This window comes from Drosophila grimshawi, unplaced genomic scaffold (genome assembly GCF_018153295.1).
Source record: "Drosophila grimshawi isolate 15287-2541.00 unplaced genomic scaffold, ASM1815329v1 contig_1377, whole genome shotgun sequence".
NCBI classification, from domain to species: Eukaryota; Metazoa; Arthropoda; class Insecta; order Diptera; family Drosophilidae; genus Drosophila; species Drosophila grimshawi.
Genome location: NW_025062900.1, coordinates 21,972,610 through 22,000,605, shown reverse-complemented (window position 1 = coordinate 22,000,605; position 27,996 = coordinate 21,972,610). Strand labels below are relative to the sequence as shown.

General features: G+C 40.8%; 3 protein-coding genes across 29 annotated transcripts; 1 reads left to right on the top strand and 2 right to left on the bottom strand.

Annotated features, from left to right (window-relative positions):
- Positions 1-27: 27 nt before the first annotated feature.
- On the bottom strand, positions 28-9,137 carry LOC6566790 (PIH1 domain-containing protein 1). Of its 2 annotated transcripts, none has more exons than XM_032739518.1 (5): positions 8,927-9,137; positions 8,738-8,864; positions 641-1,287; positions 239-382; positions 28-173 (listed from the first exon to the last, which is right to left on the bottom strand). In XM_032739518.1, the coding sequence occupies exons 1-5, from the start codon at positions 8,993-8,995 to the stop codon at positions 138-140; spliced, it is 1,023 nt and encodes a 340-aa protein (XP_032595409.1). In that variant the 5' UTR covers positions 8,996-9,137; the 3' UTR covers positions 28-137. The 2 variants fall into 2 exon arrangements, with proteins under 2 accessions (XP_032595409.1, XP_032595408.1); XM_032739517.1 differs by lacking the exons at positions 28-173; positions 239-382; positions 641-1,287 and adding exons at positions 1,949-2,118; positions 2,186-3,048; positions 3,534-5,555 and having other exon boundaries at positions 8,927-9,106.
- Positions 6,536-24,645, top strand: LOC6566789 (multidrug resistance-associated protein 1). Of its 26 annotated transcripts, XM_032739491.2 has the most exons (14): positions 6,536-6,552; positions 9,323-9,424; positions 9,491-9,802; positions 9,881-11,089; positions 11,222-11,359; positions 11,816-11,962; positions 12,892-12,976; positions 13,038-13,857; positions 13,930-14,294; positions 18,423-18,646; positions 21,821-22,038; positions 22,177-22,683; positions 22,934-23,315; positions 23,378-24,645. In XM_032739491.2, exons 2-14 carry the CDS (start codon positions 9,374-9,376, stop codon positions 23,567-23,569), a joined length of 4,650 nt encoding a protein of 1,549 aa, XP_032595382.1. In that variant the 5' UTR covers positions 6,536-6,552; positions 9,323-9,373; the 3' UTR covers positions 23,570-24,645. The 26 variants fall into 26 exon arrangements, with proteins under 26 accessions (XP_032595382.1, XP_032595389.1, XP_032595387.1 ...); XM_032739498.2 differs by lacking the exons at positions 6,536-6,552; positions 18,423-18,646 and adding an exon at positions 20,642-20,862 and having other exon boundaries at positions 9,306-9,424; XM_032739496.2 differs by lacking the exons at positions 6,536-6,552; positions 18,423-18,646 and adding an exon at positions 20,098-20,318 and having other exon boundaries at positions 9,306-9,424.
- Positions 24,646-24,663: 18 nt separating this feature from the next.
- LOC6566832 (bromodomain-containing protein 7) lies at positions 24,664-27,970 on the bottom strand. The gene is made up of 4 exons (XM_001993151.3): positions 27,691-27,970; positions 26,911-27,608; positions 25,125-26,835; positions 24,664-25,058 (listed from the first exon to the last, which is right to left on the bottom strand). The coding sequence occupies exons 1-4, from the start codon at positions 27,968-27,970 to the stop codon at positions 24,814-24,816; spliced, it is 2,934 nt and encodes a 977-aa protein (XP_001993187.2). The 3' UTR covers positions 24,664-24,813.
- Positions 27,971-27,996: the final 26 nt, after the last annotated feature.

Below are 27,996 nucleotides of genomic sequence, written 5' to 3'. Positions count from 1 at the left end.
AATGCAATAAAATAGTAACGATAAATATTTAACATTTTGATCATTGCTCATCATGTTTGCTTATTTATTTATTATATTTATTTTTAAGATACTAAAATTCCAAATTTTAAATTTTTGGTAGCCTTTAGTTCCAGGAATTAATTGCTCAGAACCGGAATGCGTACTTGAAGCATCTGAAAATAACCAAATATATAGATTATAGAATACTGATAGAAATTGTAATTTAAAATCTGCGCACCTTGCTGGTTTTATCAAAAAGCGCCTGGGCACGTTCCTGATTCAAACGATAGCTAACAAATTTGTCAAAAAAATAGCCATGCTTCTGTGACTCGATCAAAATACGATCTTCGCCAATGTCTAGGCTAAATTCTTGGGAGGAAACCTGAAAAAAACCGTAAGTATTCTTGTTATATATCTATTTATAGTATATATGTATATATAATATATTTATGATGATGAAACAACTACTAAAAATTATTCTACAAAGTCTGTTATTTTTGGTAAGCATAATGAAAGAATATAAATATACCTATATATATCTATATAATATAGAGTATATCGAGAAATTTTATATAAATTGTACAGAGAGATATATGTATATAGGTATCTCTGTAGTCTTTGGTATAATATAAACACTCACGCAATTGGGCAAATAGAGTTCGGCACGGATTTCATCGACGATTTCATCACGAACTCGGGCACGCAACTTGTAAATGGGTTCCCTGCTTTTGGCCCAGCTATTCCTTATTTTGGCCGCATGCTCCTCATCGATTTCCTGCACCAATGAGGCCGGCTTGGATGAGGACTGCTTGTCTTGCTTCAGCTGCACCTGCGGGAAGTCCGAGGAATCGATGGCAATATCAAATTTCTCGGCCTGCTTCACATCATCGTTGCGCACACGATGGGCGACAAGGGTGCCAATGAATTTGCGATTGGTCAATATGATGGTATTTTCCATGGATATTTGAATGTTGTGTTTCTCGCTCAGCGCCTCGGCGACGATTTGCAGAAAGAAATTATTGAAGAGTTGCGATTTTTTAGTTTTCGCCAAGAACTTTGGATTAATGGCAATGTCGCAAACTTCAACCGAGTTGTCCGAACGATCCTTGGTGGTGCGCATCTCGGAGATGCTCATGGGCACACGAAAGGAGCCGGGCTTGGTCGATTCCAAAATAGCAATGAGCTCCTCATCGGTGACATCTTTCGGTGCCGGCACTTCCGGAGCCACGCAAACATTAATGAAGAACTTCTCATTGCTATTCAGCTTAAAGCTTTTCACACAGTAGCCTGACAACGAAATGGAGTAGGAAATAATTAATTTAAATACATATAATAAAATAAAGCATGACACAAATAATAATAATAAATAAAATTATATTAATTTTACACCAAAGTATTTAAGCCATTTGGTAGCTTTAATTCAAAATAATACCCTCAATTTATTTTCATAACAGAGAGCAGATCAGCGAGCGTGCTTTGTACAGAGACAGCACTGTTAACGCTGGCGGCTTATATTATAATATATATTATATTATATCATAATGCGCAGGGCGTCAAATTCAAATATACAAACAATTTATGCAAATTAACGGTTTGTTGCTCCTACTGCTGCCAACAATATTTGTATTAAATTCAAATAGATTAAATAAGCAACAGTCGGCTGCTTGCTGCTGCCAACAAAAATATTTGCATAACATTTAAATAGATCAAATAAACAGTAACCGGTAGATCAGCGAGCGCCCTTTGTAGAGGTTGTGCGCCGCATAAAGAGAGCGCTGTTAACACTGGCGGCTGCAATTGAAATGCATTTAACATATTATGAAAATGTAGTTACAATTCAATCAACTAACACTACGATAATTATATTATGCAGGCGCCAAATTCAAATACACAAACAATTCAAACAAATTAATGATTTGTTGCTGTTGGTTAACCTATATTTGTATAACATTTTAATGATTAATGTTTCATTAATCTCCTGAAGCTTTATTCCAATTAAGTATATATAATTTACAATACAGAATGCATATATATTAAAGATAAGCCCAAAATCTATAAAGTTGATTCCAGATGTGGGTACTCTGTGCTGTGATCGCTCCACTCAATGGCACTAATGGCCTGCATCAAAAAAAGCAGAGCATTAATAATATATAGAATAGATATAGATGTGTGCCAATTGACCCACCTTCAGTTCATCGAATGCCTGCTTGCACATCCAATGGAAGACGGGACTCTTCCATTGGGCATGGATGGCCACAAAGTTACGTTCATTTCGCGGTTTTGCGTTTATAATTTTATGGTATTCTGCCCAGAGATAGACCGTGCTGCGCATCTTGTACACCCACAAATGATTTGGAGCACCCCGTATCATGTCCTGCAGCTGCTCCATGGCGTCTAATGAGAGATTCTCCAGGAACGTCTCATTCATCACCACATAGAGAGCCTTCGCATTGCGATAATGCGATCCTGTGTTTTCCTCCAGGGCGAAATGTGCTGCTTTCATCACCATATTGATGACATGAGCAGTGGATTTTTTTGGATAAATGGGTAGAAATTTCTGACGGATATTGAGTGAACCGAACTTCTCCAGTTGTCGATTCATTTCCGGCTCACACCATTTGTAGGCCTTCCACCAGGTGGGCCAGCATTTAAAGTTGCTCGATCGATAGAGCTTGGTCCAGGCCATGTTGATTTTCTTTCGGATGGCATGATGTTTCCTAAGTGCGACCCTCAGGATGCCCGTTGGCCCATTGTCCGTTGCCTCCTCATCCGTATTCTCGTCCTCTTCATCGTCGTCGATGTCTGTCATTGGGCCCATTTCGTCGTTGTTTATGGCGTATATGGATGTATTGTAGATCGGTTCATGTTCGAAAAATGTGACCGCATATGATGTATCCTCGGGCTGCGGCAATAATTTCCCACTTCGATTTATGTACGGCAACTTGTGGCCACCAATGAGGAATCCTCGCTTCTCCGCCATTTTACGTCTCTTGATCTCTGCTTTCGTTGGCGCTCCCGGATGTGATGACTCTGCTCTACGCTTTTGGGCTGCAAAAATAATTGCACTATACACCTACTCTATTTTTCTTACACTTTTTTTTTTGGTTTTGTCTGGCACTTAAACATTTATGTGGGTTTTTAAATGGAATATAATTCTATACATATAATAATTCTATACATATACGATATATATCCGGTTGAGCAGTAAAATCTTTAAAGTTAAAGTTTGGCTCGAGAGAACTGGTATTTAATAATGAATTAAAAAGTTGATTTTTTGAAATGGAATTTTATTCGGATAAGTGTTGAGGTTGAGAAGTAAAATCCTGAAAGTTAACGTTTTGCTCGAGAAAAATGGGATTTAATATCGATTTAAAATAAATTTATTGAGAAAATATAAAACTGATTTTGCATATTTAAAGATTTTTTGAATCGATGATGGAAAAACGATTTTAAAGTCAATATCGAACTTGAAATCAATGAAAAACATGCTCAAGTGCCTTAAGACTTTATAATATACTTATAAAGTAATTTACCAGTTCCGAATGGTTTTAATGGCAGCTTCTGTTGCTGCTGCCTAATCTGATGAGCAGCTTGCCATGTACATGGCCCGTTCAAATTTGTGCCATTATCATTAATATTGGATTGATTAAACCTATTCCTGGGGCCCGTTGGGGCAGCCAGCAGTGGCCATTTGGCAGCTCGATTTGGTGGATGCTGCAAATTCTGTGTTTGCGTTGTACTTGGCTTATTTGGGTTTGGGCCTTTAGATCTGTTGTTGCCAAATAGATTGGCAGCGAATTGTTTATTTGGTTGCTGTTTTTGTTTCATTTGATTTGCGCGATTAAGCGATTTTTTTCCAGCCTGTTTCATTGACTGTTGGGAATATCGGTTTTGAAGTTGGCTTTGCATCGGGTCTGTGCTTGGACCGGAGAAGTCAAAGCTTCTAAAATTATCATTGCCTGACTGATTGCCAGATTGGATAAAGTTGCAATTCGATCTGTCCGAAAAATCTTGATTAAATTCATGACGATCGTCCAGATCCAGATTGTCACTTTGCATCATGTTTCTGTCGGGCTCTGAGAAGTCAAAGCTTCTGAAGTTATCATTGATGGACTGATTGCCAGATTGAAAGTCAGTCGAGCTATTATTATGGTTGCCGTTCGTCCTGTCCCGAAAATCTTGATTAAAATCAAGACGATCATCAAAATTTAACAGAGCATTATAATCGGCATTATATTGATTTCGATTATACAGTAAAATTTCATTTCTGTCATCAAAACTATTTGATAGCTCTGCGTTAAAATCGTTTTCGAAATTGCTTCGACAAGCAAAATTGTCAGCATTTTCAATACGTTGAAATCGATCGTCATCATTCCTAATATTATTATGAAATGACTCCCCAAAAATGGAACCACGAGATCTCAAATCTGACTGCTGCTCGCGGAAATCCTCCTCGCGATAAGTTTCGTTGCGTTCATTGTAAGATCGTGGTTCGTTTCTGTCATCGGGGTAGCATGTCTCCATCCTTCTGTGTTCCGGGCTATTTCTGCTATAGTTTTCTTCGTGTAGCTTCCGTGGAACTGCTCGGTAATCGTCATCGTAATCGTTCAAGTTGGATTTCTCGAAATTTCTACCGAAACTGTTGGAATCATCGAAATTTCTACTAAATCTATTTGAATCATCGAAAGTTCTACTGAAACTTCTTCGACGCTCGCCACGAAAATTATCATCAGGACAATTTTCAGGGCTTGCTTGACGACGATCTGAACCAAAATTGGAATTACTTATCTGACGATTGTTGTGGTTGCTATATATAATGGGTTCAGCGTCTCTGAATCGCTCTTGACGACGATTAAGATTAATATCTTCCATGCTTGGATTACGATTATTATCCATAAATCTTGGATGGTTATAATTGAATCTGTCCACTTCCCGATAATCATCGTTTCGATCACGAACATTATCATATCGTGCAACGTGCCCATGAATATTGTCATCTCTATCAAAGTTTTCATGCCGCCCACGACAATTTTCGTTTCGAAGTTGAAAATTGTCATTTCGAAAAGGATCATTTCGATCGCGAACATTTTCGTTTCGCTGATCAAAGTTTTCGTTTCGCTGCCAAGAACTATTGATTCGTTCACAATCGTCGCCATCGAATCTTCGAAATAGTCCAACATTTTCCGGACTTGCATCGCGTTGCCTTGGCACAACATCCCTTAAATCGCGTGAGCCCTCGAGTTCACCATGCCAATCGATGTCACGAGGTGGCGGCGGAGTTCGGGGTCGCTCCTTGTGCCTTAAACCGGGCCGCAACTCAAGCATGGCTGTAATTTGGCGCACAATGATGGCGTCCACCTCGGCCTGGCGACTGTCGCCGGCCTCCAGGCTCAGGCGATATCTTTGCCGTCGAATGTCGCCCAAATTGAAATCGGGCACTTTAAAAGAGGCGATGGACATGATATGAGCCCGATTCCGGCTGATGCCCAGCTGGCGCAGATATTGACGTCGCTGATCCAGCTCCGCGCTGCGGAACGGCGATTCATTATAATTGCCTATTCAATTTTCGAAAGGCGTTTTGTTTATATTTGTGTCAAATACATGTAAAGAAAATTGAGACACTTTAATTAAAATCAACGAACACACACACACACAGCAAATACTCTTTGGAAAAATATTAAGAGTGCGTTCGAATTTGTTTGTTTATTTTTATTGTTTTGTTGGTTTTTGTTTTAAGTTGAGCATTTGTTTGTGCTGGATTTATATCTCTGTAAACAGTACTCAACACGCTTGCTATTTAAATAACATTAACTGTGAATTTTGACACATGCTTGATTCACACAGCATAAGTCGAACGTCACTGTTATTCCCAATAGCTGGTTAACATTACAACAGTTGTAAGCATAAACATACATATGTCCATACTAAGTATATACTTGTTAGTATGCTTGGTATAACTGATCGGCTGCACTATGTTGCAAAACGCTTAAGCGAGTATTTGATCAAGCAACAATGTATTTTTATTTTATGACTGTGCGACTCATAAGCACCTTCTCTTTCTCTCTTTAGCGCTTATCAGCTCTCTTTGTTGGTATCTTTCGGCGCGCGCGTATAAATTGCCGATGAGCAATGACTCGGCAATTAAGGCAGCAGGTGTGTGTGCGCAGAACTAAAAGCACCACCAACTATGCTCGAGAAGCGAGCGCACTGCAATGTGACAAGCTCAGTTGTGCGCTTTTAACATACTAAGTCCGGCTTAGTGCAGCACAGATTTTCATTCATAAAACATAGAGAGAGTGGCAGAAATAGTTAGTTTGACGCTCACGTCGTACGATTGCCAGCTCTGACTAAGTGCGTGCGTTAGTATTGGTGGAAAGAGAGTGAGAGAGAGGGCCCACGTTTCAATTAGAAACAAATAAGAGTTGCTGGGCAGTGCGTTTGCTATTCAGTTGGTTCTGTTAGCTCGACACGAGCCGGTCGAAGGAACGAATAAGAAAATAAAAACCAGCCGTCGCTTCACACACACACAGCAGCAGCAGTTTATTCGCCGAGGTAATTATAAGTGACTTTTATCGTTGTTGTTGCAATATGCTGGCTGTTGTTATTCGGACGCGACCGCAAGCGTAACAAGTGCGAGCGAAAGTTATTTAACACAGATTGTGAAATACTGCCGCCTCCCCCCCATAAGTGTATTCTGAAAGGGTTTCAGCCAACATCAACATAGAACGATGTTTGGTTTGCCCCCTAACGATTTTCCATTAATCATTTAAATGATCTGGCACCGCCGGCAAAATTTGATAATTACAAACATAATTTTGTGTGTGTTTTTTTTTTATTTGCGGTGTGATTTTCTGTTTGGTCATGCTCAATGCGGTTTTATAATTGATAAAGGCAAATGAAATGACACACGACCATTATTTGAATTATTATCCATAAAATATATATATATACATATAAACGTATACGTGTTTTTATGCTGTGACATTAAGACACTTAGCACGATGACGTCACTAACGTACACTTCAAACCCAACTGAGTGCCAACAAAAAAAGAAAAAGAAAAAAGGGCCCTGAAATTATTGTTATGCTGTTAACAGAACACCCGCACATGCATACACACACAGACACACGCACACACACATGGGCAGTTATTCAGTTATTATTATAAACAAGCGCGATAAGCACAAACAATAAAGTTATAAAGTGCAATTTGAGACTAAAACCACTGTAAATAAAATAAAAACAAGGATACAGTAATCATTCGAAAACAAATCCAAAATTAAATAGTGAAAATAGTGTGAAATTGAAACCAGATCATAAACTATGATGACAAATTGTTGGTTTATGAAAGGTTTTAGTTTTCCAGTGAACACTGTAGTTAAATATATACATATGGAATACTTGATAGGAGAACGTACTTGGACTATAATGATAACAACGCACTAGTATTAAAAAAAATCTTGAAAGATAATGATCAGATAATTTTACAAAAAAGGATCAGCAATAAAAGCAATTTTCAAATCAGGAAACTTTAGCGACGAAATATAGATAACAGATGGCCAAGTGATAACAGATGACATGTGCAGTGATAACGTCAAAGACAAGCAAGCCATATATATATATATATATACACTTATGTGTGACAACAATTGTAAAGTTCAATTTGTTTGACCTCGAAATGTAAACCACATATAAAAGGCTACTGAACTTCTCTTTGGCGTTTTATCAGGCTGCTTTTCCGGGTGATTTCTTGGCTGCAGCTTCACGATGACTTGACACAATATCGAAACAGTAGTCGAAAGTTTCTTAAAAAAAAATTGGAATACAAAAGGTTTCATTCTAAAAATGAGTTTTTGGCATTTGCGCGCGCACAGAATTAGATTTTTTCTTTTTATTACATAACCCATGAATAGTGTCCGGAACAGGTTTGCCATTAATTACAGATGGGTTGTCTGAACAAAAATACTCGTTTGTTGTTTTGACTTTAACCTTGTTCTCGGGTATAATTACTTGGTCAGTTAATTTGCAACGAACCCCACACAAATCTTATCTGATTTGTACAATGAACAATAGCGAGCAAATAGTTGCAAAGCCGATTGTTAAATCGATCTAAAAATATTATTGTTCAGCAGCAAATACAGTGCATAAAATGTAAACTGATTGCTTGCTCGGGGAATGAATAAATGGTATGCTAGGGTATTTAAGCAGGGTATTTAAGCAACGGTGCTTTAAGATTAATTTTTAATTAAATTTCTTGTCTTAACTAAAAATTAATACAAAAGCACAAACAAACCAGTTTTCTTGTTTCTATATGGCTTAGATCAATACTAACAAAAAATGTGACATTGGTAAAAAAAAGAACAAGTGTGGGGAACACCAGAACGGGTTTTCGTCAGATTTTTAGAATACAAGTATATGGCATGAATATGCTATATGTGGTATATATATGTACGTATATGAAGAAATTGCTAAAATATAAACACTCTAATGAAACTTGATTTTGTGTAAGGAATTCCTAATGATAGCGAGATACGATTTTCAATACTCTTCACTCTTGACCAAATCGAAGGCGATCGACTTAACAATGTGTCAGCGATTTATAGATTGCTCTGACAGATAAGCACCAGGTGTATTACGCATCATTAGGCGATTAGAAAATATATAAGAAATAAACAATTATCATGCCCGGTAACCAACAATAGCCCGATAAGGTGGACCCTAAGAAGCAACCCACTTACCGGGTGTTGGTTGTGCAATTATTGAGTCGCGTGGTGGGGCTCCACTGTCCGATTGACCAGGACCATTAGCAGGACCAGCATCGTTGCCAGAGCCAAAGAATTGATTTATGTTATCCTCAAACTCGTTCTACAGGATTCAACAGAAATTAATTATTGTTTTTTTTTGTACAGGTATTTTATTTTGCTTACCCGCACAAAGCGTAGATTTTGCTCGCGAAAGCTGTCGTTGCCATCGATAAAGTTTGTGCGGCGCGACATCTTTGCTCTTTTTTATATAGCATATAAATGTAAGTTTGCAGCTTGCCTTTGCTATTTACTTTTTTTTTGACAAGAAAAAGTGTGTTTTATTTATGCTGCGGATGACAAAGTGTACAAACGCCGTGCAATGTTGCTAAGCGATAAGTGCGATAACTAACAATAGTAACAGTGCTGTGAAATGTTGTCAATCTGTCCAAAATTTATCGTTATCGTTTCGTGCTCATCATTTTTATTTTATTTTTGTTATTGCTGCTTCCTCCTGCGAAATTGACCAGCTGTTTTTGCATAGTAATTTTTGTATGTTTTACAGCATCGTTTTAATTGCAGAGTCGCACGTGGACGAGTGGTTACACAAAAGTCTAAAACCAAAGCTCCACCATGACCGAAGAATTGAGTGCCATGGACCAGTTTTGTGGCTCCACATTTTGGGTAATGTATTATTATTTGTAACAAATCGGCAAATTCTAATTTACACATAAATATATATTTTTATAGGATGCCAACGAGACTTGGTGGACAACCGATCCTGATTTTACGCCCTGTTTCGAGCAAACAGTGCTTGTTTGGACTCCCTGTGCTTTCTTCTGGCTATTTGTGTTGTTCGATTTTTGGTATCTGAAGGCCAGCTTAGATAAGAATATACCATGGGGTAAATTAAACACAGCAAAACTATTTGTAAATCTTGGTCTTTTGGTGATTACCGCACTGGATCTAATAATGGCACTGGTTAAGAAGGGCGACGAAATGGGCTCGGGCCCACTCTATGCCCTTGACATTTGGGGACCGATTATAAAATTTGCCACCTTCGTAAGTATGAACTTGGGTAACCCAATGTTGACCTTGTCACATATATAATTATCTATAACTGTTTTCCCCATATTGCAGTTGATGTTATTGATATTTATACCACTGAATCGTAAGTACGGCGTACAGACATCTGGCTGCCAGTTCATATTCTGGTTCCTGCTGGTGATTTTCTCGATACCACGATGCCGCACCGAGGCACGTCTGAATAATCAACGCAATGAGATAACCAACTCGCAACAGGTCTCCCCGAACGATTTCTCATGGGAGGAATATCAGTTTGTCAGCTTTTACATTTTCTTTGCGTTCTCGTGCGTGATGTTGGTGCTAAACTGCTTCTCCGACAAGTTGCCCAGGCAGACCAAATACCATCGTGGACCCAACGAGATACCTGAGCTGTCGGCCAGTTTTCTCTCTCGCATCACGTACCGTTGGTTCGACGGCATGGCACTGAAAGGTTATCGCAATCCTCTGGAGGAGAAGGATTTGTGGGATCTGCGGCCGCAGGATAGTTGCAAGGAAGTGATGCCCACCTTTGCTCATTACTGGAACCAGAATGTGCGCAAGAATCACAAGCAGACCAGTAACGCCAAGCATGAGCCAAAGGCTAAATTCAGCAATGGCCGCGTTTCCTTCGAGAATCCGGAGAGCAGTGGCAAGAAGAAGGGATTGGCCAGCATTATGCCGCCCATTTACAAATCCTTCGGCGGAATCTTTCTGTTCGGCTCGTTCTTCAAGCTGATTACTGATGTCCTGACCTTTGCCCAGCCCCAAGTGCTTGGCCTGATCATTAGCTATGTGGAGGACTATGAAAAAAATCCCCAGCCGGAGTGGAAGGGTATACTGTATTCGGTTGCACTCTTCGTCCTGGCCAGTGCACAGACCTTCATTTTGGCCCAGTATTTCCATCGCATGTTCATTGTCGGTCTGCGCATTAGGACAGCTCTAATCAATTGCATTTACCGCAAAGCGTTGCGCATCTCAAATGCCGCCCGCAAACAGTCGACAGTCGGCGAAATTGTCAATCTGATGGCAGTGGATGCGCAACGTTTCATGGATCTGACCACTTATTTGAATATGTTGTGGTCGGCACCACTGCAAATTGCACTAGCTCTCTACTTCCTCTGGCAGCAGTTGGGCCCCTCTGTGCTGGCCGGTCTCGCCGTGATGATCATCATGATTCCGTTGAACGGCTTCATTGCCAGTCGCATCAAGACTTATCAGATACGCCAAATGAAGTACAAGGATGACCGTGTCAAGCTCATGAACGAGGTCCTCAGTGGCATTAAGGTGAGTGACAACAATCTATTGGTATTCAATTTATAGTTTAAGAAACCATCTTTTATTTTAAGCATTTCATCACAGAATATTTGAATTTATTCACAAAATACAATATTATTCAAATCACATTTGTTTTTGCAGGTGCTCAAGTTGTACGCCTGGGAACCCAGTTTTGAGAAGCAAGTCTTGGATATACGTGATAAGGAAATTGCCACACTACGCTCTACTGCCTATTTGAATGCCAGCACATCCTTCTTGTGGTCCTGTGCTCCGTTTTTGGTAAGAATTGCCAGCCAATCGGCGCCACACTTTGAACTCTCTTTGCAGCACTTGACGTTTATGGAACGAGCTTTAATCGTGGATTCTGTGTCTATTGTCTTGCCCAAAAAAAAAACATGAATATGTAAAAAAAAAAACAAATACAAAAAAAAAGGTATCTCTGGTGACATTTGCCACTTACCTGTTGTCCAGTGAGGCGAATCAGCTGAGCGTCGAGAAGGTCTTTGTCAGTCTCGCACTGTTCGATATCATGAAATTGCCGCTCACCATAATACCAATGCTGACGGTTGACATAGCCGAGGTAAAGCTACAGCAAACAAAGGATCTACTGGCATTATAATCAACGCTCATATTTACTTCGGCTATGGGCATCTATCAGCATCAGTAATGGAACACAAAACAAAAAAAGAAAAAAAAAACATGCATTAACCCTTAATGATTTATGTATTTTTCTAGGTATCATTAGTCACATTTGCCACATATGTTCTAGTCGATGAGAATAATGTGCTTGATGCGAAAAAAACATTTGTTTCATTATCATTATTCAACATTCTTCGTTTTCCGTTAACAATGTTGCCCATGCTGATCACCAACCTGGTGCAAGTAAGTTTATCATATTGCAATTTCAATTCAACATATGTTTCTCCAGTTTCGGCATGATATCTTAACACCTATATCTATTAGTATAACATGCCGAAACTGGAGAACATTCACAGAACAGTTCACACTGTGAAATTGTTCCCTTGTGCCGTATTGTGATTGTAATTTATGTTCAACTGTATTATTATTATTTTATTTAGCAACAGCAACGAGAGCAACTTTAAACCCTTACCTAACCTCACACCAGAACATTCCTCAAGATACTTTTTCTTAAACTCCCGAACATCACTGTCATTATCAAGTTAACTTAACGGGTTATTAGAGGAGTCCATTTATGTATCATCCAGGTGTCCTACGTAACGAAAGTTTAACAATTAGTCGGACATTTCATTAGATTCTCAGATTAGCAGCCGGTTTTGGGGTACTTTTTCTATTCGTTTCTAATAGCATCTTCATTCAATTGAGATCTAAATTCATACCCTTGCAGAGGGTATTTATGAAATTTTTATAATAACGTAAAAAATATGAATTTGATTTGCTTATAATTAAAACTAGCTAGATATTTCCGTACAATTTAAAAATACATTAAGCTATTTTCCGATTTAAGAATTTTCTTATGAAAAACTTAACAAAAAAAATGAAAAATAGTTATGAACCAAGGAAATTTAGGACATATTGGAAGCTATTATTCGCAGTTTATAGATATAATTCACTAAATACTCATAGTTCTGCAAGGGTACAAAAATTGCGGAAGTCCGAATTTTGGGGCTTACCTTGCCACATTTGGAGACAATTCATTAGTATTCAAGAGCTTCGCCCATCATCCTTTCCAAAACATCCCACAAACAATACTAACTAATAACTATTCCTGTGTGTTGAAACTAATGTTGGGTTGAGAGCAAAGTTTTCTAATCGATTTATTCTTCGTATAGACGCAAGTTTCTGTTGGTCGTATAAATAAATTCTTGAACAGTGAAGAGCTGGACCCCAATAACGTACAGCATGATGCCTCAAAGCGTGAGTATATAAAATATAGATTTTGGATTGGATTCATTAATCTTTATCAATTTATTTATAGCACATCCCATGACCATTGAGAATGGCTTCTTCTCGTGGGGCGAGGAGGATGAGATAACGCTCAAGAATATCAACATTGAGGTGCGCCAGAATAATCTGGTTGCCATTGTTGGCACTGTCGGTTCCGGTAAGTCCTCGGTGATACAAGCATTCCTTGGTGAAATGGAAAAGATCTCGGGCTCGGTAAACACCGTCGGCACTATGGCATATGTGCCGCAGCAGGCATGGATTCAGAATGCGACCGTACGTGATAACATATTGTTTGGCAAGCCGTACGATCGCAAGCGCTACAATCGCGTCATTGATGCCTGCGCCCTGCGCACCGACATTGAAATACTCTCGGCTGGCGATCAGACCGAAATTGGTGAGAAGGGCATCAATCTATCCGGTGGACAAAAGCAGCGCATCTCATTGGCGCGCGCTGTCTACAGCGATGCGGATCTGTATCTGCTGGATGATCCATTGAGTGCAGTCGACGCGCACGTAGGCAAACACATCTTTGAGGAGGTGATCGGACCGAAGGGCATGCTGGCCAAGAAGACCCGTGTCCTTGTTACCCATGGCATTACGTTCCTACCCCAAACGAATAATATATATGTGATGAAGTTGGGCGAGATCACTGAGAGTGGCACCTACAGCGAATTGCTGAAGAGCAAGGGCGCCTTCTCCGACTTCCTTATGCAACATCTGCAAGAGGGCGATGTTGAGGAAGAAGAGATCGATCAAATCAAACGTCAGCTCTCTCAGACAGATCCCGAATTGGTCGTTCCCTTTGAGAAAGCGATTGCACTGGCGCGGACCGAAAGCCTTTCTGACTCCATGTGAGTTGATCTTGCAACCATTTACTAAGCGAGAACATTTACTAAGTGCTCTTTTTTTTATTGATATTTCAGATCCATCAACTCCGCCAGCAGCTTGATGGGCGGCAGTTTGCGTCGTCGCGGTAAGCGACAAAATTCGTATGATTCTGGAGGATCGGCTGCCTCGTTGAAGAAGAAACAGGAGATCGAAGGCAAACTGATTGAGACAGAGAAATCGCAGACGGGTGGCGTCGACTTTGCCGTCTATAAGCATTATATCAAGAGTGTCGGCATCTTTCTGTCAGTTGCAACGCTAGTGCTCAATTTTGTGTTCCAAGGCTTCCAAATCGGCTCCAATTTGTGGCTTACGAAATGGTCAAATGACAAAGAAGTCGAGAACGATACGGGACTGAGGAATATGTATTTGGGTGTCTACGGAGCCTTCGGTGTTGGACAAGGTGAGTTCATTGTGATTCAGTTTATAGCATTTTGTGTTCGTTTTTGTCGCATTTACGTAATTGTTATGTAATCGTTATCGTTTCATTTCCGTTCCGTTATTGTTTAATGTTCCAATGGCTTTTAATTATTATTTTTAACTAATGTGATAGAAAATCAGATGAAATCGCTTTCGAAACGAATAAAGTAAATATTGCTATAGATATCTATGTTGAGTAAATGCTTTAGAAAACTGGATTTATAGCGACTAGCGACAACATCTTATTCTTTATCACATTGTGTCTTGGTTGCAAGTTAAGTATTGTATTTATTTGGTATCTGGCTATTTATGTTTAATTCTTATTTATGTGTTGCTATTTATGTTTACCCGCTAATTCATGCAAAAAAAAAACCCCTTACAGCTTAGTCTGTGGACAAACCCTAAACCGTTCATCCCGTCTCACTGACCAACAATCTATCGACCGCAATTGTACCCATATTTACAAAGCACACTTAAATATATATAAACATATAGTGTACGGCTATCAATATGCCAAGTAACACCTTTTAATTTGCACTTAATCGCTAATGCTGCACGCTAAACAGACCTAACACTTCGCCCAGCACGTAATTATGGCATGGTCCGAATATGAATAACAATTCACTTTCTGTTGGATACAATGCTGTGCTTCAAGGCCTGTTTTCAGATCGAAAATTAACGTTATCGATAATTATAAACTCCATATAAACCAAAAAACGCTGTAAAAGCGCTTGGAAACATTTTTAATTTTGCTTAGAGTTTGAGACGGCAAAGCTAAATCCACACTGTTAACTTACTGTTAAAGACTAATCACACAGAGCGACATCTAGCGGAACGAATTGGAGCTGCGACACTGTTCACATCAGCATCCGTCAAAGCTGTTAGTTGACAAACAAATTTAAATTGAATTTTGTGGAGAAATTAGATGTAGTTGCTATTTTTAATACTCTGCACAGTTTTGCAAAATCTGTTCGCAAAAAACAATTGTCATAGTCACACGATTTGCGGAAAATGCATTTGTCCGTTTGGCCACTACTCAATTCAAATAAATAATTAATTACAATTTATATAATTAATGGAAGGGTGTTATTTAAGAAGTTAAATGTTTGTATCTTAAATAACAACTAAGACAACCTTGTTTGCAACCTGCTACGCTAATTCAAATTCTTTTGTTTCCCCATTTGAAATTTTTAAATTATAATTTAAATTGTTTGCGCCGGCTTTGCTTACATTTTCGCAGTGAATGCCAAAAAAAATTCAATTTTGGACCGAAGAATACTGAAGTATTTTGAGTGTAACAAAATGATTTAGATCATCTTTTGATAATGCATGGCAAAACCGTGATGATTGACGCTTTATGTTGCTCTATGTGAATCCAGCATAAATTAAAATTTATCGATAGCCTGATATTTTTCGGTTTCGAAACTGGAAATTGATACAGTTCTGTCCACACTCGATTACTTTCGATAATATAATCTGTGTGTGTTTTTATTATCTTTTATATCGTGTATGTGCGCATGTAATAAAATATTCAGAACTTACAAAATTAATTGCTTTGTGTGTATTGTGTTTCGCCCCAAAAACGAAAATCCAAAAAAAAAAACTCCTCTATCCAATCATTACGAAAACGATGACCTGTACCCCACCAACAAAATTTGCAGTCGGATCGACATTTTTCTCATCACTAACGGTCTCGTTGGGCGCTCTTCAGTGCTCCCTCACCTTGCATAACGCACTGTTGCATTCGAATTTGCGCTGGCCGATGGAGCTGTTCGATACGACGCCGCAAGGACGTGTTGTTAATCGATATTCGAAAGATATCGATGTCGTCGATACCGTACTGCCATTCAATATACGTGTCGTGATGATGCAGGCTTTCATGGTAAACTATTTCGATGACAGACAGTCTTGCCTCTACTACTTACGATCTCTACTAACGTACTTATTCCTGCACCCTCATCATATCTATTGGGATTCATTATATCCATTATACTGCCAACCCCCCTCTCATAATGGTGAAATTTGGATATATATATAAGAACGTTTGGCCTTGCTTTTGTCATTATATATTCTGTTTGTTGTTCGTTTGGTTAAAGTCAACTAACTTTCTGAACTTCCGATAAATGCAGTTGTGACCAGTTTCCTATCGACCCTTGCCCTCTCGCTGGGCTGCATTTATAGTGCGGAATATTTGCATGAGACCCTTGTGCATTTCGTTCTGCGCTGGCCAATGGAACTGTTTGACATAACGCCCCAGGGCCGTATTGTGAATCGTTTCTCCAAGGATGTCGATACATGCGACAACACCCTGCCACTTAATTTGCGCGTAGCCGTTATGCAAATGTTTGCGGTAATTTCAATTCGTTACCATCTCTCTCATTAGTCGACGAACCCAAATAACTTTACCATTTTACATATCCGAATAGGTTATAGGCTGCACCCTGCAGCAAGCTTTAGTTTCGTAGCTACCACAGTTTTGCAGTCTTAACAATTGTATTGTAGTTTTGTAGAGTATAATCGTAATAAGCCTACCTATCTCACAGTCTTGGCATTTATCGGATCCTCCCTTATGCTGGCCATGGGTGGCATCCGCGCCGGCATCATACTCCACAGGATCCTGCTCCTTTGTGTAATCCGCTGGCCCATGGCAATGTTTGAAATCACGCCAGTTGGCCGAATTCTGAATCGTTTCTCGAAGGATGTTAATGTTGTCGACAGTACACTTCCAATGCTCTTTCGAGTTGTCCTATTTTGTTTAATGGCGGTAAATGTTGTCTCAACTGCTTAACTCCTTTCGTACACAACGATACTTCTAAGCCAAATATTACCTAGAATCCATAGAGACCAACTCTAAATTGAGTTTACTCGATGTTCCCAGCTTAGCTGTGGAATTCTGGGGATCTTTTTCACCCTCGTGGCGGTTTTAAATTTCATGATCTCTTTCATTTTTAAAAACATTTTTAAAATGTCAACATGATAATTTGTAATATTCTTAACTAAATGTATGACTTGAAATTCCGGATTAGACCCCTTCTGTGTTCAGTTTAACTAATATTCCACGTAATTCGGCCTCGATTTTAACTGACTAACTGTTGGGAACTGTCATGTCCGAACATGTCTATGTATATATATAGTCGTAGTATAGTATATAGTTTTAGTTCTCGCATGCTCAGCATGTCCGCTATTGGGATCTCTTTCTTGTGTTAAGCTATAAAGCTATACTAATACTTGTGTATATATAACTGATAAGCAATTTAATTTGGGGTAGTTATTCAATATCCTTAACGCTCAAATGCAGTTGTGGCACGTTATTTGTCCGGCCTAGCATTGGCCCTGGGTGGATTACATTGTTCCCTGGAGGTGTTTAGCAAGCTGATAAGCATGGTGCTTAAATGGCCAATGGAAATGTTCGATACAACGCCATTGGGTCGCATACTCAGTCGCTTTGCGAAGGATGTCGACACAGTTGACAACGTCCTGCCCCAAATTGTGTCGCAGTTTCTATCGACATGCTATTCGGTAAAGATACTTTAAGAATAAGCGCAAACAAAACAAATAAAACTCAAATCCAGCACTTTTCTCTCGCTTGGCTACAATTGGTTAAAAAATTCTACCCCCCCAAAACGAAAGCTACTAACAAGATTACAAAAAGCAATATCCATTCCATTATTTTCTTATTACATTTACAACATTATTGCAAAAAAACTAAACGCTCTTACTTGATTTGAGTCATAACCTCAATTATAATTGAGTTTCCTTATGTATGCCTTATGCTTTTGCTTTTTTCTTATTTATTATAAAGCCTAATTCTCATTTTGAACCACACGACTACCCAACACATATTTAATCTGAGGACGCACTTGTCTCAGAGTCCTTGCCGATTAATACTGATTAGTTATGGGGCCCTGGATTGGAGCTGGGCTGGCTGGGTGGGTGGGTTTTGGGATAGATATATCTACCATAGAAATAAACACGCGCCCATTTTCTGATTCGCATTACATAAGTAGATTCGCCTTACTTACTGTTTAATGCCAAACATTTAATGTTGATCGATTTATCGTTTCGTTTCGTGTCGTGCCGATACCATTCCATTCCGTTCCGTTCCATGCAGGTGTGTTTGCCTACATTGCGGTCGTGATTGTATACTGCGGCGGCCTCAATGCGGCCAAAACGTTGCACAACAAACTGCTGCATTACATAATGCGCGGCTCGATCTGTCGCTTCTTCGACGTAACGCCCCTGGGCCGCATCTTGAACAATTTCAGCGCCGATATGGATGTTATCGACGAAGAGTTGCCCGCCACCGTGGACTCCTTCATGACCTTTATATTTATGGTATTTTTCTTATGCATTTTATTTGACTCTCTCTCTCCCCCACGCGTTTTATTATCTTACGTTTGTAGCCCACTTGAGTTACGGTTTGTAAAACACCAACAAAAAAAAAAAACAACAACATAAAACTTATGTTTCTAGAAGTTAAGATTTGCCTAATCTAATCTACACACCATGTACCAAAATCTCTGTCTGTCTCTCTCTTTTTCTACTCCATATTCCGTTCTTTTTTCATGCATTCGACACATACACATATTCATATTGATTTTATGATGAAGGTCTTTGCAATTACGGCGCCGCCATCACACTCTTCACATGCTCTCTTAACGCCTCATTCAAAGTGTTTCGACAGCTTTTTAATAATATCATGCACTGCCCATCTGAGTTTTTCGATACGACGCCCAAGGGGCGCATATTGGATCGCTGTTCGAACGATATCAGCTGCCTGGATCTGGTCATGCCGCTAAATATACGCATGTGCCTGTCCACAGCGTTTCAGGTAACAAACCCTGTCCACTAATACCAATCCAGGATGCCATTTATCAGTTCAAAGTTAACATTTTGATTTTTCACTTTCACTTTTGACTTTCCACTTTTATTGCGGCACTTTTCACTTTTTATTATTAGTCCTATTTTGAGTTTGGTATGGAAACCTCGGGGTTGCTACAAAAGTTGTCTCTCCTGCGAAGTGTCAGTCTTTGTTTGTCAGTTCCTCCCAATAGTTGATTGTCTCAGATAGGCTTACAGATTATCATATTCATTAGCAAACAGCATCAATCTAAAGTTTGTTCTGTGAAATTTCAATGCATATCTACACATATTTTTAAACGTTTTATTCGCAAATTGTTCTTGTTACTAAAAACAAAATTAACACGTTTTTGTTTTAACCTCAAATCTACCCACTTAACTCAACTATTAATTGCAGTTAGTAGCCAAATAGGCAACACACTTACCGTTTATATTGCGGGTCTGCGAGGTGCGCAGAGAATCTTTCGCCAATTGTTTAGGCGTATTTTGGGCGCTCCTCAGTCCTTTTTCGATATACAACCCAGGGGCCGCATTATCGATCGGCTGGCTAATGATGTGTACAAATTGGATTCGGTATTGCCCCAAATATTTCAAGTCTTTTGCTCACAAGCGTTTCGGGTATGTTGCCTTTGCGATGTTCGTGACTAACCTAAAGTAATATCTGCGACTAACATTTTACTAAAAAAAAATACAAAAAATCCAAATTGTAGCAATTTGAGGACCGTTTAAAACTAAAAACCAAATTCGAAAATCTCCAAATTGTAAACAATACCGTATTATAGTTTCTGCGCCGTGAATGCTTTGTAATTTCTTCTTCATTTTAGTCTAAAGTGTTCAAATAATACTGTTTCGTCATACTTGTTGTAGTATGCACTAACGATTCCATTGGACCATTGATCTGATCATCTGATCCATCCCAATCGCAGGTATTGCCTCGTTCTTCTCGGATTTGGGTATACAGCTTGGAGGCTTGCACGCTGCCCAGGTGCTACACTCCCTCCTCCTCACCCGTATGTTGGGCGCACCCATGAGCTTATACGATACCACGCCAGTGGGTCGCATTATGTCCCGTTTCTCCAAAGATATTGAAACGGTTGACCAGAAAATTGTGGAGGTTATGACCGATTGTCTTTGGTGTGCATTTGAGGTAATTTTAAGCACTAACAATAGAAACTCTACATCCCCCCACCAACCCCTTTCTTAATTCGGTCAAAATTGCTACAGAACAAATTAACAACTGTATATTGCATTTTCGTATTTTTGTTGTATATCACATAATCCCCAACTATGTTACACTAATCCAAAAACATAAAGAAAAACAAAACTAATCTTTCTTTCGCTTTGGTTTGAGAGTCTAAACCCAACCAGCACTTTTGCCGCGTATATTCAGCATGGAAACAGCAAATTCTAACTTCGAGTTGCTTCGAACTTTTTAAAATTAAATTCGAAATTAAATTCCTCAATCTTCAGGTTTTTTATCCGTTGTGAAGGCTGTGATGCCCGCAATTGGAGGTTTACGGGCTGCTAGCCTGCTTCACGCCTTCCTCTTGCGCCGTACGCTGTGCGCACCCGTAGAGTTCTACGATACCACGCCGGTGGGTCGCATAATATCGCGATTCTCGAAAGATATTGAAACGCTTGATCACGCACTGCCGCATCTCATAATAAATTTTGTGTGGCTGCTCCATGAGGTAACAGAAATTGAAGAGATATTCCTGATTTCAATTATTGTACACGTTGTATATATATATATGTGGATTATAATTTTTTATAAATATCATACTAGATCATACTTTCTACTTTTTCTAACCCAACTTAAAAGGTTAATTGTGTTTCATCCATATTTGAATTATTTACACACTTTGTGGAGCACTGTCCGACAGCACTCGTACTTTCAGTACATTTGGCACCAGTTCAATTTGTTTATCTCCATTGTTAATCCGCCAGGTATTTCATCGAATCTCCTGTCCCTGTTTCCGGCTCTTGGAGGCATTCGTGCTGCTCAAAAGATACATGGGAGTCTCTTGCATGGTGTGCTTTATGCCCCTGTGCAATTCTTTGAAACCACTCCGGTGGGTCGTACTATAACCAGATTCTCCAACGATATTCTTGTAGTTGATCAATACTTGCCAGCACTTCTGATGATCTGTTCAGTGCTGACTTATGAGGTAAAACTTAACACAAATTGCACCGAACGTAATTACTTCAATTTCAATTTTAGTTCAGATTTGACATACATTTAAACAACTACAACTAAACAGAAAACTGAAGCTGATTTATGATTGAAAACTTTCCCACCAATCCTTTATAAACTTCCTATTCTTATTCCAGTTTTAGTAACCAGTTCAATTCGAATACCACTGATCTACTCCAGTGTTAGCATTTCGTTGAAATATGCATTTATTTAGTGGAAAGTGAGATTAAGATAAAATCCTTGAGCTAGGTAGGTTTCTGGACTCAAATCAAATAACAGCGTTTGGGCATGCAACTGAATCGTATCGAATTCGACTCGGATCATGAATTTTAACAAACAATTTCAGTTTCCTATCATTATTATTTTCAACTAACTCCTCTCAACACTCTGCACACTTTTTAACCACCGTCAACTTTATAGGTATGGAGATTAATATGAAATTATATTTTGGTTAGGTTCTTGCAACTATTGTGGTTATTAGCATTTCAACGCCAATTTTCCTGGCTGTCATTGTGCCCATTGCGTTCATCTATTACTTCGCCCAACGATTCTATGTGGCAACATCGCGTCAACTGATGCGCTTGGAGTCCGTCTCCCGTTCACCAATCTATTCACACTTTGGCGAGACAGTCACTGGAGTTTCGACGATACGCGCCTATACTGTACAAGATCGGTGAGTATTTAATATCGGGGTATATTAAATATCTATTGTATCAACAAATTTGCCCTTTTAATGAATAAAATTCGTACCAAAACATGGCGGCAAATTTAAATTCGATCACGATTTATCGATTGTTATGTTCGCTTGCAGCTTCATTGATGAATCGGACGGAAAGGTGGACAAGAATCAAGTGTGCAAATATCCATCTCTGATTGCCAATCGTTGGCTCGCCGTTCGCCTGGAGATGGTTGGCAATCTAATCATTTTGTTTGCCTCGCTCTTTGCGGTGCTCGGTGGCCAAACGAATCCCGGCCTGGTGGGTCTGTCGGTCAGCTATGCGCTGCAGGTGACCCAAACGCTCAACTGGCTGGTGCGCATGTCCTCCGACATTGAGACGAACATTGTGTCTGTGGAGCGCATAAAGGAGTATGGCGAGACGAAACAGGAGGCTCCCTGGGAGCTGGAGTCGGACAAGCAGAAGCCAAAGAATTGGCCCGCCGATGGTCGAGTCGAGTTTCAGAATTTCCAGGTGCGCTATCGCGAGGGTCTCGACCTGGTGCTGCGCGGCGTCAGCTTCAACATAACGGGCGGCGAGAAGGTCGGCATCGTGGGACGCACTGGCGCTGGCAAATCCAGTTTAACATTGGCTCTATTCAGGTGAGCTGCAAACAACTAATGTTAAGCCACATACCAGTAACAGTGACTTGCCATGCAAATATTGAAATATAAGCATTTAAATAACAGCTATCCTAAATTACAAATTTTATTAACTGCAACGCATCTTGAACATAACATAAAGAGATCTGTCTGATTACCGACATAACATACAAATGTTAACAACATTGCGGCAGTTCTCTGTTAATAATTATTAACTAAATTAAATCTTTTCTTTTGCTTGCTCTTGCAGAATCATTGAATCGGCTGGTGGTAAGATTCTCATTGATGGAGTGGATATTGCGAGCATGGGTCTGCATATGCTGCGCTCGCGCCTAACCATCATACCACAGGATCCCGTGCTGTTCTCCGGCTCGCTGCGCTCCAATCTCGATCCATTTGAGATTAAAACCGATGAGGAGCTGTGGAAAGCATTGGAATTGTCGCATCTGAAGGCATTCGCCAAGAGTTTAGCAGCCGGTCTGAATCACGAAATCTCCGAGGGTGGCGAAAATCTATCCGTGGGTCAACGTCAATTGGTCTGCTTGGCGCGTGCTTTGCTGCGCAAGACTAAAGTGCTCATCCTGGACGAGGCCACAGCGGCTGTGGATCTGGAAACCGACGACCTCATTCAGGTAAGCATTTGAGCTGCCAATCAAGAAAGGTTAATAAACAATATTTTGTATTTTTTATTTAGAAAACAATTCGCAGTGAGTTTAAGGAATGTACTGTGATGACAATTGCCCATCGCTTGAATACGATTCTGGACTCGGATAAGGTGATCGTGCTGGATAAGGGTCAAATTACCGAGTTTGCCTCACCCGACGAGCTGCTCGGCAATCCGAAATCGGCGTTCTATAGCATGGCGAAGGATGCCAATCTGGTTTAGTAATTTAATGCTTATATTTGACGAAACTCATGTACCCAACAAGTGTGTCCAACAAAACAAATAATACTTAAAACAAAAACATAAAACTAAAAACTAGAAATAGTTAGGCACCAAATTCAACGGTAGCTTTACAAAAATTATTTGACAAACACTGGTAACGAAATAATAATTACTTAATTAGTTAATGTGCTCTACCTCAGCGGAAGCAACAATTACAGCAATAGAAATTACTACAACAACAAAGAAAAAAAACAACAACAACAATAGCAATACACACAATATGTATGTGCGTGCAATTAGTAAATACCATTAAAATGTTCATTAGTTTAAGCCAACAAAGTTAAACCGGTTTTATTAGTACAATGTGCTTAAAATGTATTTGAATGTGTATATATATTTATGTACGTACGTGTATGTACTTACCTACGTTCGATTTGTGTATATGATAATGTATTCGTATGTAACCATCGACAATTCATACATATGTATAATGTATTTGTATGTGGAATTACATGCCAAGTTTATTTTTCTATTCAAAGTTTACATGTTACAAACTACCGAAAAACGAGTCCATTTGTTAAATTCTTAATTACGCAATATATATATGATACGTACTTAAAAAGAAAACAAACAACAAACAAACTAAGGAAACAACCTCTTAAGAATTTGCCTTCAAATGATTAAATCACTAAGATATAATGCCCAGTAGTTAATTAAATTTTGCAACATTTTTGTAAAATGTGTATACTTGAAACGTGTACTTAAAAACAACAATTGAAATTATGTGTATAAGAAAGAAATAAAACTCAACTAACCAATGTGAATCGACAGTTCATATTTATATACGTGTATGTTCATATTTATATATGTATATTTCTATTTTATTTATTATTTCTTAACCAAATCCAAATCCGATTCATCCATCTATTATAATACTTTTCGGACATCGTAGGAGGATTAGTAAATTTGTACATCAGAAAAAGATCAGAAATACCAAAGCCTCAATAAACAAAAGGTAGAATTGTCAACAAATTGAAATCATTGTTTTCAATTATAAATAACTAAATCTTTTACAATCAAAGGCAATTATTTCTTACTTAGTTTCCTTTAATTTTTTTTTTTTTTTGTTTATTGAAAATGCCATAGCGATGTGGATATATGAAAATAATTTAGCGTAGTTTGTTATCTAGCATTATTAACATTGCGTGCGGCGTTTTGGGTTCGCCAGAAGATTGTACGTTCGTCTAGTTGAGCAGCAGTTGGGCGACAATGTTATTATCATCCGCCGGATTGGAGGCGTGCATGCCCGATCCGCTTTCGAGAAATTCGCGCAGCTCGTTCTCCAGATCGCCGCCGGCATGCACGTCCGGCTCATCAATGTCCATGGGCACGTGGCCAACAACGGGTTGCAGTTGTGGCAGCGACACAGGTTGTTGCAGCAGCTCGGGCAATTGGACGCGAGGCGAGGCCGGCGGTGGTGGCAAACCGGCTGCAAGAGAACAGAATTGGTTAATATGGAATTTTAGATTGACTATCGACTGATATGAAGACCTACCAAAGGACATGCCCATTGCCTTGCGCAAGGCATATTGATCGGCAATCGCTGAAGGTGGCAGCTTCTTGGCCAAGTCACTCAGCTGCTGCGTTAGCTGCTGTGCCGTTTGCGTCTCCTCCTGGCCAGCGTGCGGTACCTGAGCCAAGTGCGCTGGCAGTGTTTGCGAGAGCCGCTCGTGCTGGATGACACGGAGCTTCTCGATAAGGGTTAGATTATTGCTTAGGTGCTCGTGCATGCGACGCGATAACTCAAAGTTCTTCATATCGGTTTCCATGCTGTCGAGGAACCCGACATCGATGCCCAGATCCTTGAGCGAGCGCAGCCGCTTGAAGTCCAGTCGAGTGTCCTTGTACTTCTCATACTCCAATTCGATCTGTTCGCTTGTCTGCTCGTTGCATGCGGTTGCCTCCTCAGCTGGCTGCTGGTCCTGCTGATGATTGCTGAAGCACTTCTCAATCTCCTGCTGCTCGTAGTTTTGTATCTGCATGTTGTACAGTTCGTCGAGGGATTTACTGTGCTCCCCATTGGTGAGTATGTCGAGCAGACCGTTTGCAATGTTCGTGCCATAGCTGGAGTCCCTGGTGAACTGCAGTATGCTCTCGGCATATTCGGCGCTGGACGCATCGCCGTAGGTGCGCAGCACCAGCTGCGTCTCCTCGGCACTCAGCGTGGAGAAGCGTGAATCGAATGTGGGCGCAAAACTGGCAAATGGACCATAGTTCATGGGCTTGACCGGCTTGACAGCATTCCGCTGATCCGTGTGGATGCCTTGCAGGTGAACACTGCCTGCGGGCAGCTTACCCACCAAATCGCCGATTGTGACCACCTTTTCGGGTCCCTCGTTCTCATCTCGGATGAGCAGATTGAGCGTGGTGCTGCCATCCTTGTGCTGGCGCAGGAAGCCCATTTTGTGTGCCCGCTGCTTGGCACTCATCCTCTGCTTGGCTTGCTGTGCGGCACCTTGGACCTGAGCGAGTATTTCCTCACTGGTCAGATCATCCACATACGGCTCAAAGTGCGTTTTGGGTGCATTTTCCAAACGAAGCGCCCGCTTGCGCTCCTCCTCCTCGAGTTGGGCAGGCGTGGGCTCCTCGGCACCCGTCGACGCACCCTCATCCGCCGAATCGTGTGGATCATAGCCCAAGGCCAGTTCATTGCAACTGAGCTCGAATCCCAACTCCTTGGCGGTCAGTTCCCGTATGTAGACAGAGAGCGGCTTTAGCGTTCTCATTAGATTCTCCGGCTGCAGCTGCTTGAGGCCCATCTGTAGCAATCGCTTGGCCGCCTTGTGATAAACGGTGTCCACATGATTGTAGCGTATGGCATTCTCACACATCAAACGGAAATCGTCGCTGAACTCACTCAGCGCCGCATACTCGTGATCATCGATCTTCTGGCGCATCGTGGAAAAGTCCATCGGTTTGCTAATGATGGATGAGTAGCCGGGCGCAATGTCATCGGTGACGGGCCACGCAAAAAACTGATGCGGATCCCGTTTCTCCAGGAAGCGCAACAGATGCTCCAGCAGTTTATTGAGCGGCGACTTCTGCTGCTTCAGCTTCAACACACAGCTGCGGGGCTCACGTCCCGATTCACTGCTGCTGCTGGGCGTTTTTGGCGCCTCCAGCGCCTTGGGTGTCAGCGCATTCAGTAAACTGGCGCCGCCTGGCGTGGACGCAGCCGTCGAACCAGAAGGCGAAGGTATAAGTAGCTGTTGGACAAAAACAATTCATTAGCTAAACAATCATCTAAATTGTAAACGATTCCTAATCTGGAATACACTCACATCGGGCAACGGTTTTGTTGGACTACTGCCGGCTGCCGTCATGCCCAGTGATGAAGAGTTTGGTGAGCTGAGCAGCATATCGTCCAGTTTACGCGGAGCTATCGGCTTCGTGACCGGACAATTGGAAGGCGAATTGTCTGTGGTAATACCCGCATAGTACAAGATGTTCTCGGGGAGTGGCTGTGATGGCGACTGCTCCGCATCATCGTCCATATAGCTGAAGCCATCCTGACTGCAATCCGCATCCACTGACGCCGGCGCCTGACTGCGCGGACTCCGCTGTTGCGAGGAGAAGCCACTGCAGGCGGCGTCATCCGGTGCGGGTGTTGTTCGTGTTGTCTCATCGTTGAGCCGCTCCTCGGAGCATAGGTCGCGATGTCTCTCCCGGCTGCGATGACGCTTCTCCTTGTGATGTTTGTGCTTCTTCTCGCGATCCTTCTTTTTCTTCTTCTTCTTGGACTTCTTGTGTCGCTCACGATGGCCGCCCAGCTCACCGTCGCACTGCAGCTCATCGGGCACTGTGGGACTGCCCGGAGCCGCCGCCATCATCGCCTCTGCAGCTGTTGGGGGTCCATGACCAGCGTCCAGAGTTGTTAGCGGTGAATTGGCGCTGTATTCGGGCGTTGCATTCGAGCCAACTTTTAGGATTAGCTTCAGGCCGCGTTGCAATTGTGCGGGATCCTGGTGTTGGCTATATTCTACAACAACAACAAATGCAAGTGTAAACAACGTATGAAAAATGCCCGCCGTATATTTAGCACGCATGTGTCGGCTTTTTACCTTCATATTTTTCGCGCCGCTCCGATTTGTTCTTCTTGTGCTTTTTCGACGAGCCCATTTTAGGGCAATCGCTGTTATTTATGGATGCACCACGATTGGAACAGTGATGGTGCCACACAAAGTGAGTATGAACGGAAATATATGGAGAAAACAAAATTATTGCTTGTTTCGGGCGAGACAGACGCCATGATTTAGTGATGTCACTTTTGTTTCTTAATCGATAGATGCCACAAAATAAAGATAGACCCGTATGAGTGAATCGGTAAAGCGAGGGCTGCATCACTTCAATACAATGCCGCGCAATTT

Coding starts and splice junctions, on each gene's coding strand:
- LOC6566790 (XM_032739517.1), bottom strand. CDS start 8,995: ATGTCGCGCCGCACAAACTTTATCGATGGCAACGACAGCTTTCGCGAG. Junction 8,865..8,926: donor AAAATCTACGCTTTGTGCGG/GTAAGCAAAATA, acceptor TGAATCCTGTAG/AACGAGTTTGAGGATAACAT. Junction 3,049..3,533: donor ATTAAAACCATTCGGAACTG/GTAAATTACTTT, acceptor TTATTTTTGCAG/CCCAAAAGCGTAGAGCAGAG.
- LOC6566789 (XM_032739491.2), top strand. CDS start 9,374: ATGACCGAAGAATTGAGTGCCATGGACCAGTTTTGTGGCTCCACATTT. Junction 9,425..9,490: donor TTTGTGGCTCCACATTTTGG/GTAATGTATTAT, acceptor ATATTTTTATAG/GATGCCAACGAGACTTGGTG. Junction 23,316..23,377: donor AAACCGACGACCTCATTCAG/GTAAGCATTTGA, acceptor TTTTTTATTTAG/AAAACAATTCGCAGTGAGTT.
- LOC6566832 (XM_001993151.3), bottom strand. CDS start 27,970: ATGCAGCCCTCGCTTTACCGATTCACTCATACGGGTCTATCTTTATTT. Junction 27,609..27,690: donor GCGGCGCGAAAAATATGAAG/GTAAAAAGCCGA, acceptor TTGTTGTTGTAG/AATATAGCCAACACCAGGAT. Junction 26,836..26,910: donor CAACAAAACCGTTGCCCGAT/GTGAGTGTATTC, acceptor TTTGTCCAACAG/CTACTTATACCTTCGCCTTC.